The 15,085-nt window shown below is 39.7% G+C and overlaps 1 protein-coding gene across 2 annotated transcripts in view; it reads right to left on the minus strand.

Moving 5' to 3' along the window:
* LMO1 (LIM domain only 1) overlaps positions 1-12,227 on the minus strand; it is an 85,297-nt gene extending 73,070 nt beyond the window's left edge. The window contains exon 1 of one of the 2 annotated variants that reach the window (XM_075064593.1): positions 11,618-12,227. In XM_075064593.1, coding sequence (XP_074920694.1) covers positions 11,618-11,639 — 22 coding nt within the window. In that variant the 5' untranslated portion in view covers positions 11,640-12,227. Of the gene's footprint in view, positions 1-4,749; positions 5,293-11,617 lie in introns of those variants that run through there. The other variant, XM_075064592.1, reaches the window with a different exon arrangement.
* Between the last annotated feature and the right edge of the window lie 2,858 nt (positions 12,228-15,085).

Consider the following 15,085-nt stretch of genomic DNA (forward strand, 5'->3'; position numbering starts at 1 on the left):
TGCATGATTGGCTCCAACTATATACATTTCCTTAATCGGTTGGGTTATATAACCAGTTCCCAGCAACAGAAGTTTTTCATTCTTTGAATAAGGTGACTTCTAGGAGGACCGTGCAGGAAGCCTGACAGGTCTTGGAGAATGTTCTCAGCAAAAGCAGAGGGAAAAAGAAACAGCTTTCAGAATAAAATAGTTTTCCTGATTTCTAATAAAGTTCCATATTCAGTGTTAGAAGAAAATGACACTCTGCCCTTGCCAGGTGTCATCTATTTTCTCCATTACTCCTCGTTTCGCTCTGCAGCACGTCTCTGATCAATTTGCCATTTCCTTTTTTAAAATCAGCAATGTACACGTGGTCTTGGAAAGATTATATTTTTACTGGTAAATGTTGATTTCACCATACAAACAAATACTACTGAAAAAATATTTCCATTTGATAATACCCCAAGATGACAGATAGGCAAAGTAAGAAAAAATGAACTCAGTACGATTTCAAGATATTTGTATGTTTTGACGTGCTGTTGACAATTTGTGTTTTAATGTTTATAAAATTTTAAGTTTTTTGAAATCAGTATCTGCTGCCATTCAATAATTGCTGTATAACTGTGACACCCCCCATAATTTTGTAGAACTGAAAAACTAAAAAATGTTTATGAACAAACATCTATAATATCTGTTGATTTAAAAAAAAATCACACACACAGCCCCGCCCCAAATTCTGACAAACAGCCACTGGATATTTTTTCTTCCAGAGGTAGCACTATTTCATGTTTAGGCTTGTGTTCATTCTATAACTACCTTATTAGAGGTCTATAATGATCTTGTAAATGGTTCTATATATTGAGTAAAATGTCCCATCTTGATTTGCTAGATTTGCACGTGGCATCTAACATTCATTTATAAGACGAATGCACGGACCCTGATCTTATGGCTGGAGTCGTATCTCGCTGATCATTCTTGTCACTGGGTTTGTGGTTGGAAGATGGGAAAAAATATCTTTGTTCTCCTGACTTACCATGACACAGGATTCTGTTTGGACCCATCGCTTTTATTCACACTTTATAACCACCTAGCAATCAACATTGATGGTATTTAACCCATCTTTATCTAGATCTAGTCCTTCTTCCTTTTTCTCCAAGTGGCTTTGCCTTCATTTACCATGTTGCATAAGTGATACTTTTAAGTGGATAAGTGAGAACCTCCTGCTATTAAATACAGATGAGAGAAATGCCGTTTTGTGGCCCTATTTCATTAAGTCCTGTATTTTAAGGTTAATTCTCCCCGTATTACTCCTTCCCCCACAGCCCAATGCAGGCAAGTGTTTGATTATTACCTGCTCTTTCAACTCACATCAAATCAGTTAATACAAATCCATTTGCTAAACAACCTTTCAGAAAGGCATGGATTAACCGTATAGAAGACTGCAGCCCTGGAGCATACACTGGTTCTCTCCAAGTTAAATTATTCCAACCATCTTCCAATCAGCTTGTTTTTTTTTTTCCTGGTGCCTCAATATTCCCTCCTTTTTCAGAAGTCTCCATTGTTTACCACTAGAGCAGCTGATCTTGTTTCAGATATTCATTTCCTCCAATATTCATTTCCCTAAATACTTCATACTGATGTGCAGCTTGTTTTTGCAAACTCACACCCATGTCCGTCCTTGGTACCCATATTTTGGGGTCACCCTCTAAATATCAAGTCTTCATCCAAGATGCCCATAACATTTGCTGGAACTCTCCCACCTGGTATTCATATTACCTATTCTTTTGCCACATTTAATTGATTCAGGTTCTATTTTTAACTCGCAAGATCCATGTTTGTATGCACTGTTGGCCGTACCAGCTTTGAGATATAAACACATTCTAATCAGTGCCTTCCTACATGTGAAGAGGGCAGTAACAAGTTGTTCAATAAGCTGGGTCTAAGACACTGAGTAGTTAACAGCACAAGTTAGGTGAAAAAAAAAGTTGCATTTTTTGTAATAAAAGAATTATGATTTCTATTAGTGTGCTTCATGCCATACATACTACTAACTAGGCTGCACTTCACTGTTAGCAAAGATTACAGCTGGAATAAGCAGCAATATTTTCCTAATTGCTATTACAAACACTGAATTTTTGTTTTGCTTTGAGTGTTATTCACGCATTACACTTGAAAATGTGATCTCTACATGATGCATTTTTGCTTTTACGCAGGTAGCAGCACTTCCTCAAACTGAAGAATTTAATTTTGGCTGTTCTGCTCTGTTCATATTGTTCCATCATCAGATAATAATTCTGAGTGCAAGCATGAACTGCAAAGGAGGATTTTAAAATGTGAGAGAAACGGTTTTTGTTTAAAAAAAGCAGTACACAACTTGTGACCCAATAGGAAATAAGGTCAGCCAGCCAAATATGTCTTATTCAGAGGAAGATTACAGAGTAGCCTTATGCTTCTAATAAAATAAACTCACTAGATTCAACTTACACAGCCAAAAAAGCAACAGAACACCTTTGAGAGCTGAGCTTCTTCAGAGCCTTTGAAATCCAGAGACCTCATTTGTTTTTTCAGCATAAGCAATATGCAACCACTTAATATTTCTTTTAGCCACCGTAGAGTCATCTGCAAAGTTGCTGGAGAAGATTTGTAACAGATGCTTCTTATCTACTTCATTTTCTAAGCTCTAATAAGTCGACATGGAAACCAATCAGACAACTCAATAGAAATCGAAATTTCTATCTTCTAGGTCAGGTTATTTGGAAATTTCAGGAAGCCAAACTGACTGCTACCGTATTGGTAAGACTGGTTATGCATTCCAGACATGAAATTTGTAAATAAGACACCATGACTGTCAATTCAGAGTTAAGACTTTATGAATTTCATAGAACTGAGGAGAATGGCAATAAGAGAGTCGATTTATTTATTTATTTATTTTAAATAAAGAGGAAAAGTCTAGGTGGGAAAAAAAAATCTATCCAAATTTTATTCACCACAACCTGCAGGTCAATCCAAGGTTAGGCAATGTACGTGCCACTCCATAAAACTAGACTAAGATTCTCTGAACTTGCAAATAAGTTGGAGCGCACTGATCGTGTAAAATATATTATATCTACTGATGATGGTCCTCCAGATACCTGAAAAGAGTCCACTATAAGCAAAGCTACATGTCTGATATAATATTTGAGCAGAATTCTTATGGTTTTTTAAATGCTGGAAAACCTCAATGTAGCAATTATGAAACCTACTGGTTAGAAACCACCAGATGTGGGTTACTTTTTAATATCCAGGCTCTTCCTATTCCAAGTATTTCCCACTACACAAAATTCATTTTAATACTAGAAGACAGCATAGGAGTAAATTCTCCCCTTTCAGCCTGGTATTTGAATTACTTAGTTTTAAGTATATTAGTGTTATGTGATTAGCATCAATTTTGACAGGGGAAAACAATTCTTTTGCTAAGAACTGAGACATCTAATATAGCAATATTGCTATTATTGGGTGTCAAAACGTTTAAATTCACAGGGTTCCAGGCATACTAAACATCCTTCCAAATTTTTCTCCAGTCTATAAATCCATGGAAATTCAGTACCTCCATTCTGCCTCTACATGACACCAGTGTCTAACTTTTCAGTTGTTACAGATCTTTTCACATGCACGGATATGCTAAAAGCTACCAGAATCCATACTATCCAGCAGCATATACTGGCGGACACAGCAGCATATACTGGCGGACACAGCACAATCAAGTTATCCATTTAGAAAATGAATATAAAAGAACGAGTGTTCACATCTATCTAAAGGTCAGAATAGCCTTTTTAAAAGAAAATGGCAATCCCCAATATTTAGCTTTGCCATTAACATTACGGTAGCACCCCTAAAATGTTTTTCACACAGGTCACAAAGCAACGTTTGTTTTCTCATCAGAAAAAAACTTGTGGTCAGACTTACCATATTCATCCTAGAAACTACCTGTGAGAGAGCAGTTAAGTTGCTCGCCCAAGGGCAAATGGCATTCACATGAGGAAGACACAGGTTCCCTGACTCCTAGTCTCATGCTTTAACTACTAGGTAACAGTGCCTCAGCGTAATCTTTGACTCTTCCCTAGATTGCTGCACTGCTCCTTCCTTCATAAGGACAGCTAGCTTTAAACATAATAGAAGCACACGCCAGCACCCAAACTTAAAAACAGTCACTCTCTCCTTCAGCTTCATTCATTAAGTTACCTTCCTACAGTAGCACCACCTCTTCCATTTAGAGAATAAATTCTCACAATAAACCAATGATTCTTTGCCAGACCAGTTTAGCAGGCCTATTAGCTTATTGTCATTATGTTTATAGCTATAAAAAAAGAGCAGTAAGATATATTAAACATGTAAATTTAAAAAAGATGTGGGAAAGGAAGCCTCAAAATTAGATGCAAAAATAAAAGCTACTAAAATAAACAAGCTAAGATGGGCAAAATAGAGTCATGTTATCATTTGCTGGGAAGAAAAATCCAAAAAATAAACTGTTTAAGCCACATATCCTTCAGCAAACAGAGCCTGAAGTAAACACTTCTGGGCTAGCTGACTTGTCAGCAAAGTCAGGGGAAAACTAAGATAAAGAGTGAATTTCCCCTGTTATTGGCACAGGGGAAAAAAAAAAAAAAATCAAAGAGTGAAGGCAGAACACCCAAACATGCACACTGTACGTAGTGGTCAGAGCCATTTACTTACATGTAACCCCATACGGCATACACTGTGTACAAGCTTAAGGAATCTTAGCCCACCTACCGTCCTCCTTGTCCAGCACCATCATCTCAGGGATCAAGAGGAGTCCCGGTGCAGATGCTGTGTCTCCAGCAGCCTTCACTCAGGGAAGAAGAGAACTAGTCTCTGGGAACACAGATGAGCCACAGCACAGCTGATCGTCCTTTAGCAGCCAGTGAGCTCTAATTACCCAGTTGTCCAGCTTTTAACCTAGACTCAGTTAGAATTACATTCAGAAATGAAGCACTTTGCAGATACAAAAGCAGTCTCACCTACTTTTGTACCTCAGAATTGCAAGGAACTAAAACTGCAATTTAGGAAAAAAGAGGGATTGGAGCTGTTTCTTTGGTTCTCACCTTCTAAATGGCTCAATTTGCACAGTATAATCTGTGTTAATGTAATTGCATTTGATAGCTCATAACCCTGGCTGTTGCAACTACACAGCTTTCAACCCTTACAAAGTGTTTTCCCTTGGATTTAAGATTAATCTAAAATCTCAAATTATATTCAGAGAGATGGGAATACATCTAAGACCAGCTACTGCTGCCTCTGTCTCTCAATTGATGCGCTTTGCCCACTTGCTCCTCAATAAACACACGCATTTCCCAGAGACCCCCTCTTGCTCTTCTGTCAGGATTTAATGGTGAATTTAAGCCTTTCTAGCTCAGCAGCACCACCTGCAGTACAGTATCTGTACATTTAGTTTTACTAGCTACTGAGTATCTTTAGTGTTTCAAACATTACTAACTTTGCCTCTTTTTCATGCTGTTCGTTATCACCCATCAATTTTCACACACAATATACTCTTTCAATATTTATCTTTATGTACTGCATCTTACACAACTGTGTTTTACTTTTGCCTCTCTCTAGATAGAGATCTGTCTCCAAAGCATTCCCTCCCGTCTTCCCTGCTTTGCTCATTTAAAACTTGAAGTGTCATTTGAAACTGTCCTGTAGCTTCTAATGGGTTAGAGACTCTCCCTTTCCCTACTAAAACCTAAAATTCCCTGCATAGGTTCTAAGACCATAGCCTGCCACACTGCCTTCTTCCATTATTAACTCTATTTCGCAGATGTGTCACAGTTTAGAGCTTGATGTAACACTTCTCAAAGCTCATTTTGACTTTGTTTTTCCATGCACACTTAGGAAATTTCTAAAATACACTTTGTGAATTTCAGTACTTCATGCAACATTTCAAATAGTACAACAATTTCTACAAATTGAGTGCAATATTAATCTTTGCCCATTTGATCAGAGAGGTTGTTGCAGTTAATTCTACTAACACTGGAATATAAACCAACACGCTTGGGGAAGGGCAATCTTCCATCTTCCTCAGATGAGTAGGCCTTGCTCTCACAAGCAGCCCATTGTCTTCAATCGTATCAAACAAGAATACCAAGCCTGATCTACAAATTCAGACATGGGGTTTTTTTTAATCCCAGAAAACATTTTATTCTTATTTTAATGATATTTCTCCCTCCCCTTTACAACTGATACAACGGTACTCTTTTAAAACATGATAGCAGGCTCAAGTTATATATCCTTAATACCTATTTTTAATTAGAATCCTTATCCTCAGCTCAAATGGCTTTTTCCTTCCCCCTTCATTTTCAATACTTAATCCTAACAGTCCTTAAACATATTTGATGTTAAATATATCACTTTGCATAGAATCATTTTCATCCAGTACTGAAAACTTCTATTCTTCTCCTAATATAGTTTGCAAGGATTGAAATTGTATTTTAGAGTGCAACAGCTAAGTGATCATTTATTTTAGCTACTGTAAATTAAAAAGGAAGGGGACTGCAGGCCAAAGATGTGGTAACTATTGCTTGCTAGCGTTTGTTCAAAAAATGTTTAACTAGAAATTCCTACTTTTCTCTTAATCTAGCATAGGTAAATACTGTAATATTTCCTCCAATGTATTGCTAACCTTTATTAGAAAACATATTCCAGTGGTTTTTGGATCACACCACCTTACTTGACACTTTTTTTCTACCCCAAAGCTTCTGTTTTGGGGCAATACTTTTTTCCATCTTTGTAAAGAGTATATTTAAAGTAGTTATTTTGGTAATTACATGATGTTTAAGCTTCTTGTCTACATTAAATAGCTGCTATGTATTACTGTTGCCCTTTTTTTTGGTAAATATACCTACAGACTGATTATGTAGCTGTCAAAATATTATGCATTAGCATGTAGCGCTGTACCAGTATCCACTTTATTCCTGCATTACTTCTACACATCCAGTCACTTGGCTTCCCTATTGCAAACTAATAATTCTTGCATTAAACATTCCTCACACACTCACTTATTTCAGACACCAGTAAAAGATATATATACACACACACACACACACACACACATCTCCTATAACCCTTAAAACACTTTACTAGTAATTTAACGCAATCAGCTACAATTAAACCAATCATTGGAACTGGTCATGATATTTGAGATCTGCTTACTGATGGATCTTCTTTTTAGAAGAAGTTCTGCTCTCCACTGTCAAAGCATTAGCAGTAATTATAGATTTGAGGAATATCTATAATAATCCTGAGCTATGTAATTATCGTATTGGACACTGGGTTAGTTTGTTTGTGCAAGTCAAAACGAAAGAGACCTAGAGGGCCAAATTCGGCTGTGCCTAACACACCAGAATTGCACAGGTGCAAGTCTACAGATTCTGGCTCAGAATGATGTTGTTTAACTTCAGCTCTGAAGATTCATTTTGGAAAAATACTTGCATAAGTTTTCATTTTTAAATATTTCCTAGTATTACACTGTATTCTATCAGTCAGGTTATATTGTGTCACTTCAAACATATGAACCGATACTACCTTACAGACATAACTTGACATAGTGCCGCAATACCTCAAGTCAGGAACCCGACAATTTTTGTGTACTCTCCCCCTTTACTCACAATGATATTTGCAGAGCCCTAAGGAAAGTAGTATTGTTTTTCTGTTGCCCATATTGACACCAAGAAGCGTTTGCATCAAGGCAGCTTTCCACTTACTAGGCAGCAAACTGATTATTAGACCCTGTGTGATGGTGACGGTGTCACCCTAAGGCTTGCATACTGCCCTGAAGCCTTCATTGCAACACATACTCTGAGGCTGGGTGAGCAACATCCTCCAAAACAACAATACGGCTGGACAACTAGCTCTCAGGGATGCAACTTCTGTCTAAGAGGATGTGAGCTCTCTGCAATGCCCCAAGACTGCTGGAGGAATGAGGGACTTAAACAATTCCTGATTTCCCACATGGATGCATGCAGCATTCATTGAACTATCACAGTGCCTTCTTATGCAGAAGAGCTAGCTTTTTAAGATTAAAAATGACCCTACAAAGAAAGAAAAAAGTGAATTGGGTATCTGTGATCTGCAACTTTGTTTTTTAACCTTCTAAAAATCCTAAACAAAACGAAAACAAAGAACAGACCTGTCCGCAGAAGGAGACCTGCTTGCATTAATAGAACAGACCCATTTTCACTAACAAGGTCTTTTAAGACAAGCAACTGGTATAGCTAGTGATCGCCTCCATTTTAGTCCATTTATAACCTGTGCAGATCCAGCATCCTTTTTAACATTCACACCTGATCAGGCAACTGGAGCTCCATCCAAGTCAGGCAGAAAGAGAAAGGAAAGCATAAAATAACCTCCTCATAAAATAGTTTCCTCTCTTAATCTTGCCTTCTGTCCCTAATTCCTCTGACACTTAACAGGCATAATTTCTCCTCTAGCATAACTACACTATCAACAGTTTTGAAGATTCACAGACATTACTCCAGTTTGTTACTCTGATCGCCACATCAGGGATTTCTTACTATTCTTCTTTTTAAGTACATCTCATTCTGATTTCCTCCTTACTTTCACCACCATCCCCAGTATTTCCTTTTATATCGCCGTTCAGGAGAGCTCCTGGAATGAGGGCTGTTGAGAACTGTCTGGATAATCAATGGTTCTAGTTTCACTTCCTTACATCACCATCATTCCAGCCCTGAGCTCCTTATGTTTAACGAGTCCGTCTGCAATACTTGAAAGAACCCAAATACCTCCATTAGCAAACCCTCTTTAGATCTCAGTCTTTCCTCACAGCTCACCTGCTTCCCTTACTTCTGCAGCAGAGGTAGCATCCTGCTGTTAACCCGTGAATCAGATTTAAACAGATATGAGTTGGTAGGCACCCTTTGGCAAAAAGTTAAGGGAGATTAAGACGTTGCGTAGTTTAATTATTATTACTGGAGGACTTTCATGCTGAAAGTAAAAAGGCAACCTTATTACCTCTAGTAAAACAAAATTTGCACTGTAACAACTTAAGTTTCAGGCATCGCCCATTGTAGCTTACCCACAAAAATGAAATCTGATGGAAATATAAACCCTATCGCACATAAGCACTACCAGAAAAGAATTAACCTTGCTTAACTGTACTGACTATTAGTTAGCCCCATGTATCATGGTGTGTGGAGGAACAGATGAAAGAGAGGTTTATTTTTCTTTTTTCTGAACATTTCATACCTTTTACTTAACATTTAGATCAAGTTCTCTCCCCTTTACTTCCCCCCCACACACACTTGACTTTTACACACCCCATTACTAACACTGCATCAGTTTACTTCAGAGGACTCTGACAAACTAGAATACTATAAAGGCCTCTAAGTCCGCAATTTAATTTGGCATTCAGCTCCCTCCCCGCACACCCTTCTGAGCCCCAGTGTGCATTTAACCTTCTAGCTGTTAGAGATTTGACCCCCTCCCACACAGGTGGAGCACACAAGCAGGCATATGATTTTTCCTCATTCCCCAACTGATTCCATTAAGGTGTGTGTCAAGCAGGCTCTCACCTTGCAGAGGCAGATACTCCAAAATTGAGAGGGAAAGGACACTTCCCACTGTCTCTTATTCTAGTAGTCACCCTTCCAAATTAACCCCCCCCACATCCACCAGAGAAGTTTTATGGTAATTTATATAGGCACATAACATATAGCATTCACTGCAACACTACCAAAGTGAGGTTTTGCAGTTTGCAATGTAACTGAAGCTGGCATGATAGTGACAAGCTAATTTCACCTGACCTCATGGCCAGTGACACAGTTATATGCACCAAGATGTCATGCAGTTCTGAACTGGCAAGAGGACTTTGATCATGATGACCAACAGCATATTCCCTTGTCTGTGTCCTCAAAAGACAGTTATCTCTGTAACACTCCTATTCCCGTACATAAGATTACTGGCATAGCTTGGTGGGAGATGAAAGGGTGGGAAAGTGGTATCAATAGATGAAGGAGATCAATTAAAAATATCAATGTTGTGTTACTGCAGTTTTCCCCAATAAGGACTTGGAGGAAAGGACCATTTTCTGAGCTGCATGGACTTCTTCCCCAGGCGTTGCCTATGCCAATGAAGAGCGTACAAGATTACCCTCGCCTTGACCCAGTAGCCACCTATGTGCTCATCCCTAAGGCAGAGGCCACTATTTGAAAACACAGCTGTACAGAAAAAGGACAGCAAAATACTGCCAGAATCAGTGGTGTCCAAGCATATATACGTTCGTTTCTGACAGGCAATCATACTGACAATTAAACAGTCTTTTCAATTATGGAGAAAATGACACTAGAATAGAATGATTTTAAAAGAATAAAAAAGTCAATATGATGAACTCTTACGGGGAACACTGGAAGAAGCAATTGCCATTCATAACAGCAGGTGATCATGCTTTCAGTACTCACTGGTGCTTTGTAAAGATTGGGGTGGGGGATTCAAATACCTCAGTAGGATAAGCCTAGCAAGAGAGTTTGTAAGTGTGTTGTTACATCAAGCCTGTAAGGATTGTTTTCAGCTCAGCAAAAACCATTACCCCAGCACTCTGCAGCAAATAACTCTGGACTGCCAAATTTGACAGCTAAGACTGCAGACTAGTGGATGATAGAGGTCCCTCTCCATTTGCCAGGCTCCAAATTACAAAAACCACTTCCAACAGCACCTTATTTCTCGCTGTCTATGCTTCGTCGGGATGCAGGAGGCTATTCTGGAGAGTTACCACCAGTCTCTCTTTTCTCCTCAGCACTTCTTAATAGTTTACACGCAAGAATTCGTTTCCCTTTAAATTAGCTTACACAGCCTGTAAATCCTACCTCCAACCCTGCCTCCCTCCCTGCTCCCAAGTGAGTCCAAATGAATCTCTAGCAAGTCTTGACAATAAGCACATGGTTGATCTAAACTTGCATGCAGTCAGCTCTCATTTCCACATACACACACCCCCTTTCCTTCCCAGCCTCATTTAAAAAGTAAATCCTTCTCCACAATAAGCCAAGGCGCCTTTGTGAAGCAGTTTAGCAAAGCTGTGAGCTCTTAGTCATTAATAACAGGTTTAGAGCCGTAAAGGGGGAGGGAGCTGGGGAGGGGAGGGAGGAATAGACAAGAGGGTAAACACGACAATAGGAGATAACAGACAGTGGACAGGCTGGGAGAATAGAAAATACTGAAAACTAATGGATTTAGAGAGGCAGGAAACCTAATCCAGGCCCGAAAAATCTAGTGACGAGAACATTCCGTTTGCTAATAAGAGCAAAAAATAACGTGAGTGGGGAAGAAACCGGTTCTTATTAAAGGAGAGTTGGGGGAAGTAAATATCCGACAAATGCGATGGAGTTTAGCGAGGCAGTCATCCAAGCCCTCCCTTAGACACCCCTCCATACACACACGAGCCAGCAGGCTCCGATTTGTACAGTAACGGTGACATGCACTTGCAGAAATGCCCCTGCTCCCCACACACACACACACACAGCAGCTGTCTCCCTCCTCCTGCAGCTCGCGCTGCCTATCCGGCCGCAGCCACGGGAGAGGACAGGCGCCGGGCGAGCGCGCTCTGGCGTGATCTCGGCTTCCTACCTACCGTCCTCCTTGTCCAGCACCATTGTCCCGGGGGGCGCAGGCAGCAGCTGCGTCCGCCGCTCAGTCTCTGGCGTCCTCTCTCCCTCCAGCCGCTGCCTCTGCTCCTTCGCTCCAGGGAAGGGAAAGGGACGGGGGACCGGAGAGTGTTTGCAAAGCGCTGCCGAGCGAAAAATGCACCCGGATCGTCCTCCCTGTTTTTCTCCCCCTAGCTAGCTACAGTTGCACGACTTTTAACCTAGATTGCACCGAGCTAGAATTACATGCAGCAGCAGCACTGAAGAGCTTTGCTAGTGCAAAAGCAATCTGCCCCTTCTCTCCCCTCCAACTCAAATGCCAGTTCAGAAATAATAATAATTTTAAAAGGCTAAGGGAGGCAAAATCGAGGGCCGGTTCTCCAGCGCCTTCCCAACGAGCACAGTCAAAAATTTTGTTTTAATGAAATTGCAGGTGATAGCTCATAACCCCCCTCTTTTGCTGTCGCTACTGCAGAGCTTTCCAGGCTTCCAAAGTGCTTGTCTCTTTATTTCACTCTAAATCTAAAATTATATTCAGAGGTAGGGGGAGGAAAAATGCAAGCCTATCGCTGAACGCAAAAGCACTTGCTGCCTGCCTCTCTCTCCCCTCTCAATTTATGTGCTTTGCACTCTCTCTTGCTGCTGAATAAATGGACACATTTCCCAGGGACCCTCAGATTCCCCTGTTAATTAAATCAATTCATTATGCTCAGATCTGATTAGCAGCCCCTTCCCCCCCTCTTTGAATCAATTATTCAATACACAAACATAATTGCCTGTGCCAGAGGTGTCTAAGTATTAGCTTATTTAACTCCAAGGACACTAATTACCCCTAGGGCAAGGGAACTTTTCTCATTAATTCTGACAAAGCACAGTTAAAGAGAGTGTGTGTATATACGTGTGTGAGAGAGAAAATGCGGCAGTGTATAGCCAAGGAAAGGAGGCATTGCTTTAACACACGTGTTACTGTATAAATAAGCTAATTTTCTTTCTACCTCTTACATTACATTCTTCCCCGCATCTCCCCCTTGCTAAACTTTTTTTAAAGTAAAACGCAAGAACTGCGTTGCAATGAATGTAGGTGGCTTTGCTGGCTTGAAAAGTGTTTGCAGCTACACACAAAAAAGGTGTAAAGGGTTGATGTGGGGAGCACAATAGAATTTGCAGATAGTTTTGTTTACCAACGCAGAAAACGGTGTGGCAGTCAGTGTTCTGTATTTTAAAAAGCTGTGAAAGGAATAGTCCTATGAAAGCAGCAGATAAGATGGCAAAATATGGCATGTACTGGTAACAGTTCTGAATTGTTTACAATCTGAATTAATATCAATGCCACTATTAATGTACTTGCTTCCAACGTTTACCATAATGGGCTTGATTTTCATTAGCTGAAACTGAAACTCCGAAAGGGACTAGGCAGGACTAACACAAACTGAAATCAACAATCATTACACTGGCATTTAGAGACCCAGGAGTTGTGGCTTGCAGGTTACCCAAATTTTAATTCCATGTGAACTTCCATTAAAAAAAGTATTAACTGATTCCCCCCAAATCGGCTTTTACTTTCTAAAGACTCCTATTGTTAGTGTCCTCAATTTGCACAGGGGCATTGAAGATTTTCTTTTTGTTTCTTCAGGCAATGCCTGAGCTGACTCATTACTCCATTTACCTATCTACACTTATCAGGAAACTAATATTAGTTCTGCTCATATACTAGGTTTTATTTAATTTTTTCCCCCAGTCTTGCCTTTTTAAAAAAACTTTTGTTGGTTTCTATTGGTGGGACACAGACAATTTTTGGTATATCTGGAATGCCAAAAGATTTGTCTCCTCAGATTTCCTCCCATTTCCCAATTGCACAGCATCACATTTACCCATGTTACGACTGCCGTGACTAAAGTCGCTCATTTGGCAATTCTAGGGCATTATCTTTAAAGCACACCTTGTACATATCAAATAAAGTCAAGGTGAAAAACTGGTAAGTTTGTTGCCAAGCAAGCTTAACTGAAGTGTACCCATTACTTGCAAGCATAAATACAACTTGGAACATAATGTTGTGTTCCATTAGTGCAGTACATTTTTCTCTGAGTATAACGATAAAAAAGCCTACAACTTTGTAACACAACAAACCCTGCTAATTTTCTGGTCTTTAATTTCCAGTGTATGGCATATACTGCACCCACAGGAACTTGACCTGTCTAACTCAATGAATCTTTTTGGAAAGAACACAGCACAGCTCAAGAAATCCCAAACCTGGAGAAACCTATAGCATTCACACACATCTAAAATATGTTAAATTTTAAGGCCCCAATTGCACTTTCACTGTAATCAATGGGAGTTTTCACTGCAATGGCAGAAGAATCAAGACCTTAGAATGCAGCAATTCTATTTTATTCTGAGCTTGTTATGGAGATGCTAGAGTTTTGTCTAAGGATGCTCTTAATAAAGAGGCATTTGTTTGGATACGCTAAGCTGAAGGACACCATGGAGGATGCAAAGGGAGAAGCGGCGAGGAACTGAGTAAAGGGTCTAAACTGTGAAATGAATATTGATTTTGGTATCGCCTCTCTAGAAGTGATGTTCACAGTTGAATTCAGAAAGATTGTGGTCACTGGGGATGAGAAAGAGAAGAAGAGGCAACAGACAAATTGAAATGGGGTCACACAACCAAAGCCAAACAACTATAAAACATAAACCGTTAAATAATTTTCCATGCAAACATTTTGAAGTTTAAATGTTATGCACTGATCCCTGCCTTTACATTTATGTGGGCTCTGAGGTGTGCAGGTTTAATAAAGATGGTAGGATTAACCCCAATGTAAAAGTCTTTTTACAATACAGTGGACCATTGTCCGGGGTGCGCCTTTTGCAATTAAATATATTCAGACAATCCATTCAGAAAAGGAAGCATTTGAATACTTATCTGAATCTCTGGAGTCTAAAACTACTATACTGGGAATGTCATGAGAATGGCCTTCCTTAAGAATTTTCCCATATGATCATTAATTATTATTAATAATTATTATTGCAGTAGCCCCAGTTTACCAGGTGCTATATAAATGCACAGTTAGAGAGAGTTCCTGTCCAAAGAATTTTCATTCTAAATAGATAGAACAGACAAAGAGTGGGAGGGGAAACATGCCCAGAGAAGTGCAAGTGACTTGCCCAAGGGCACACTACAGGTCAGTGGAAGAGCTGGGAATAGGAACCAGGTTTCCTCACTCTCAGTCCAGTGCTGTGGCACTAGACCGTATTGCCTGCTTGCTCAAAACAGGACTAGACATGGTTAAAATGCCATTCAAGGCTTTTGAGTATGCACTATTGTTAATATCATAGTAGCACCTAAAGGCCCCAGCCAGGATTGGGGCCCCATTGTGGTACAAGCTACTCAAAAACACATGTAACAGTCCCTTCAGTGAAGAGCTTGCAGTGTAAACAGACAAAAGAGAGAAAGAGTG

The sequence above is a fragment of the Chelonoidis abingdonii genome, chromosome 4, assembly GCF_003597395.2.
Source record: "Chelonoidis abingdonii isolate Lonesome George chromosome 4, CheloAbing_2.0, whole genome shotgun sequence".
NCBI classification, from domain to species: Eukaryota; Metazoa; Chordata; order Testudines; family Testudinidae; genus Chelonoidis; species Chelonoidis abingdonii.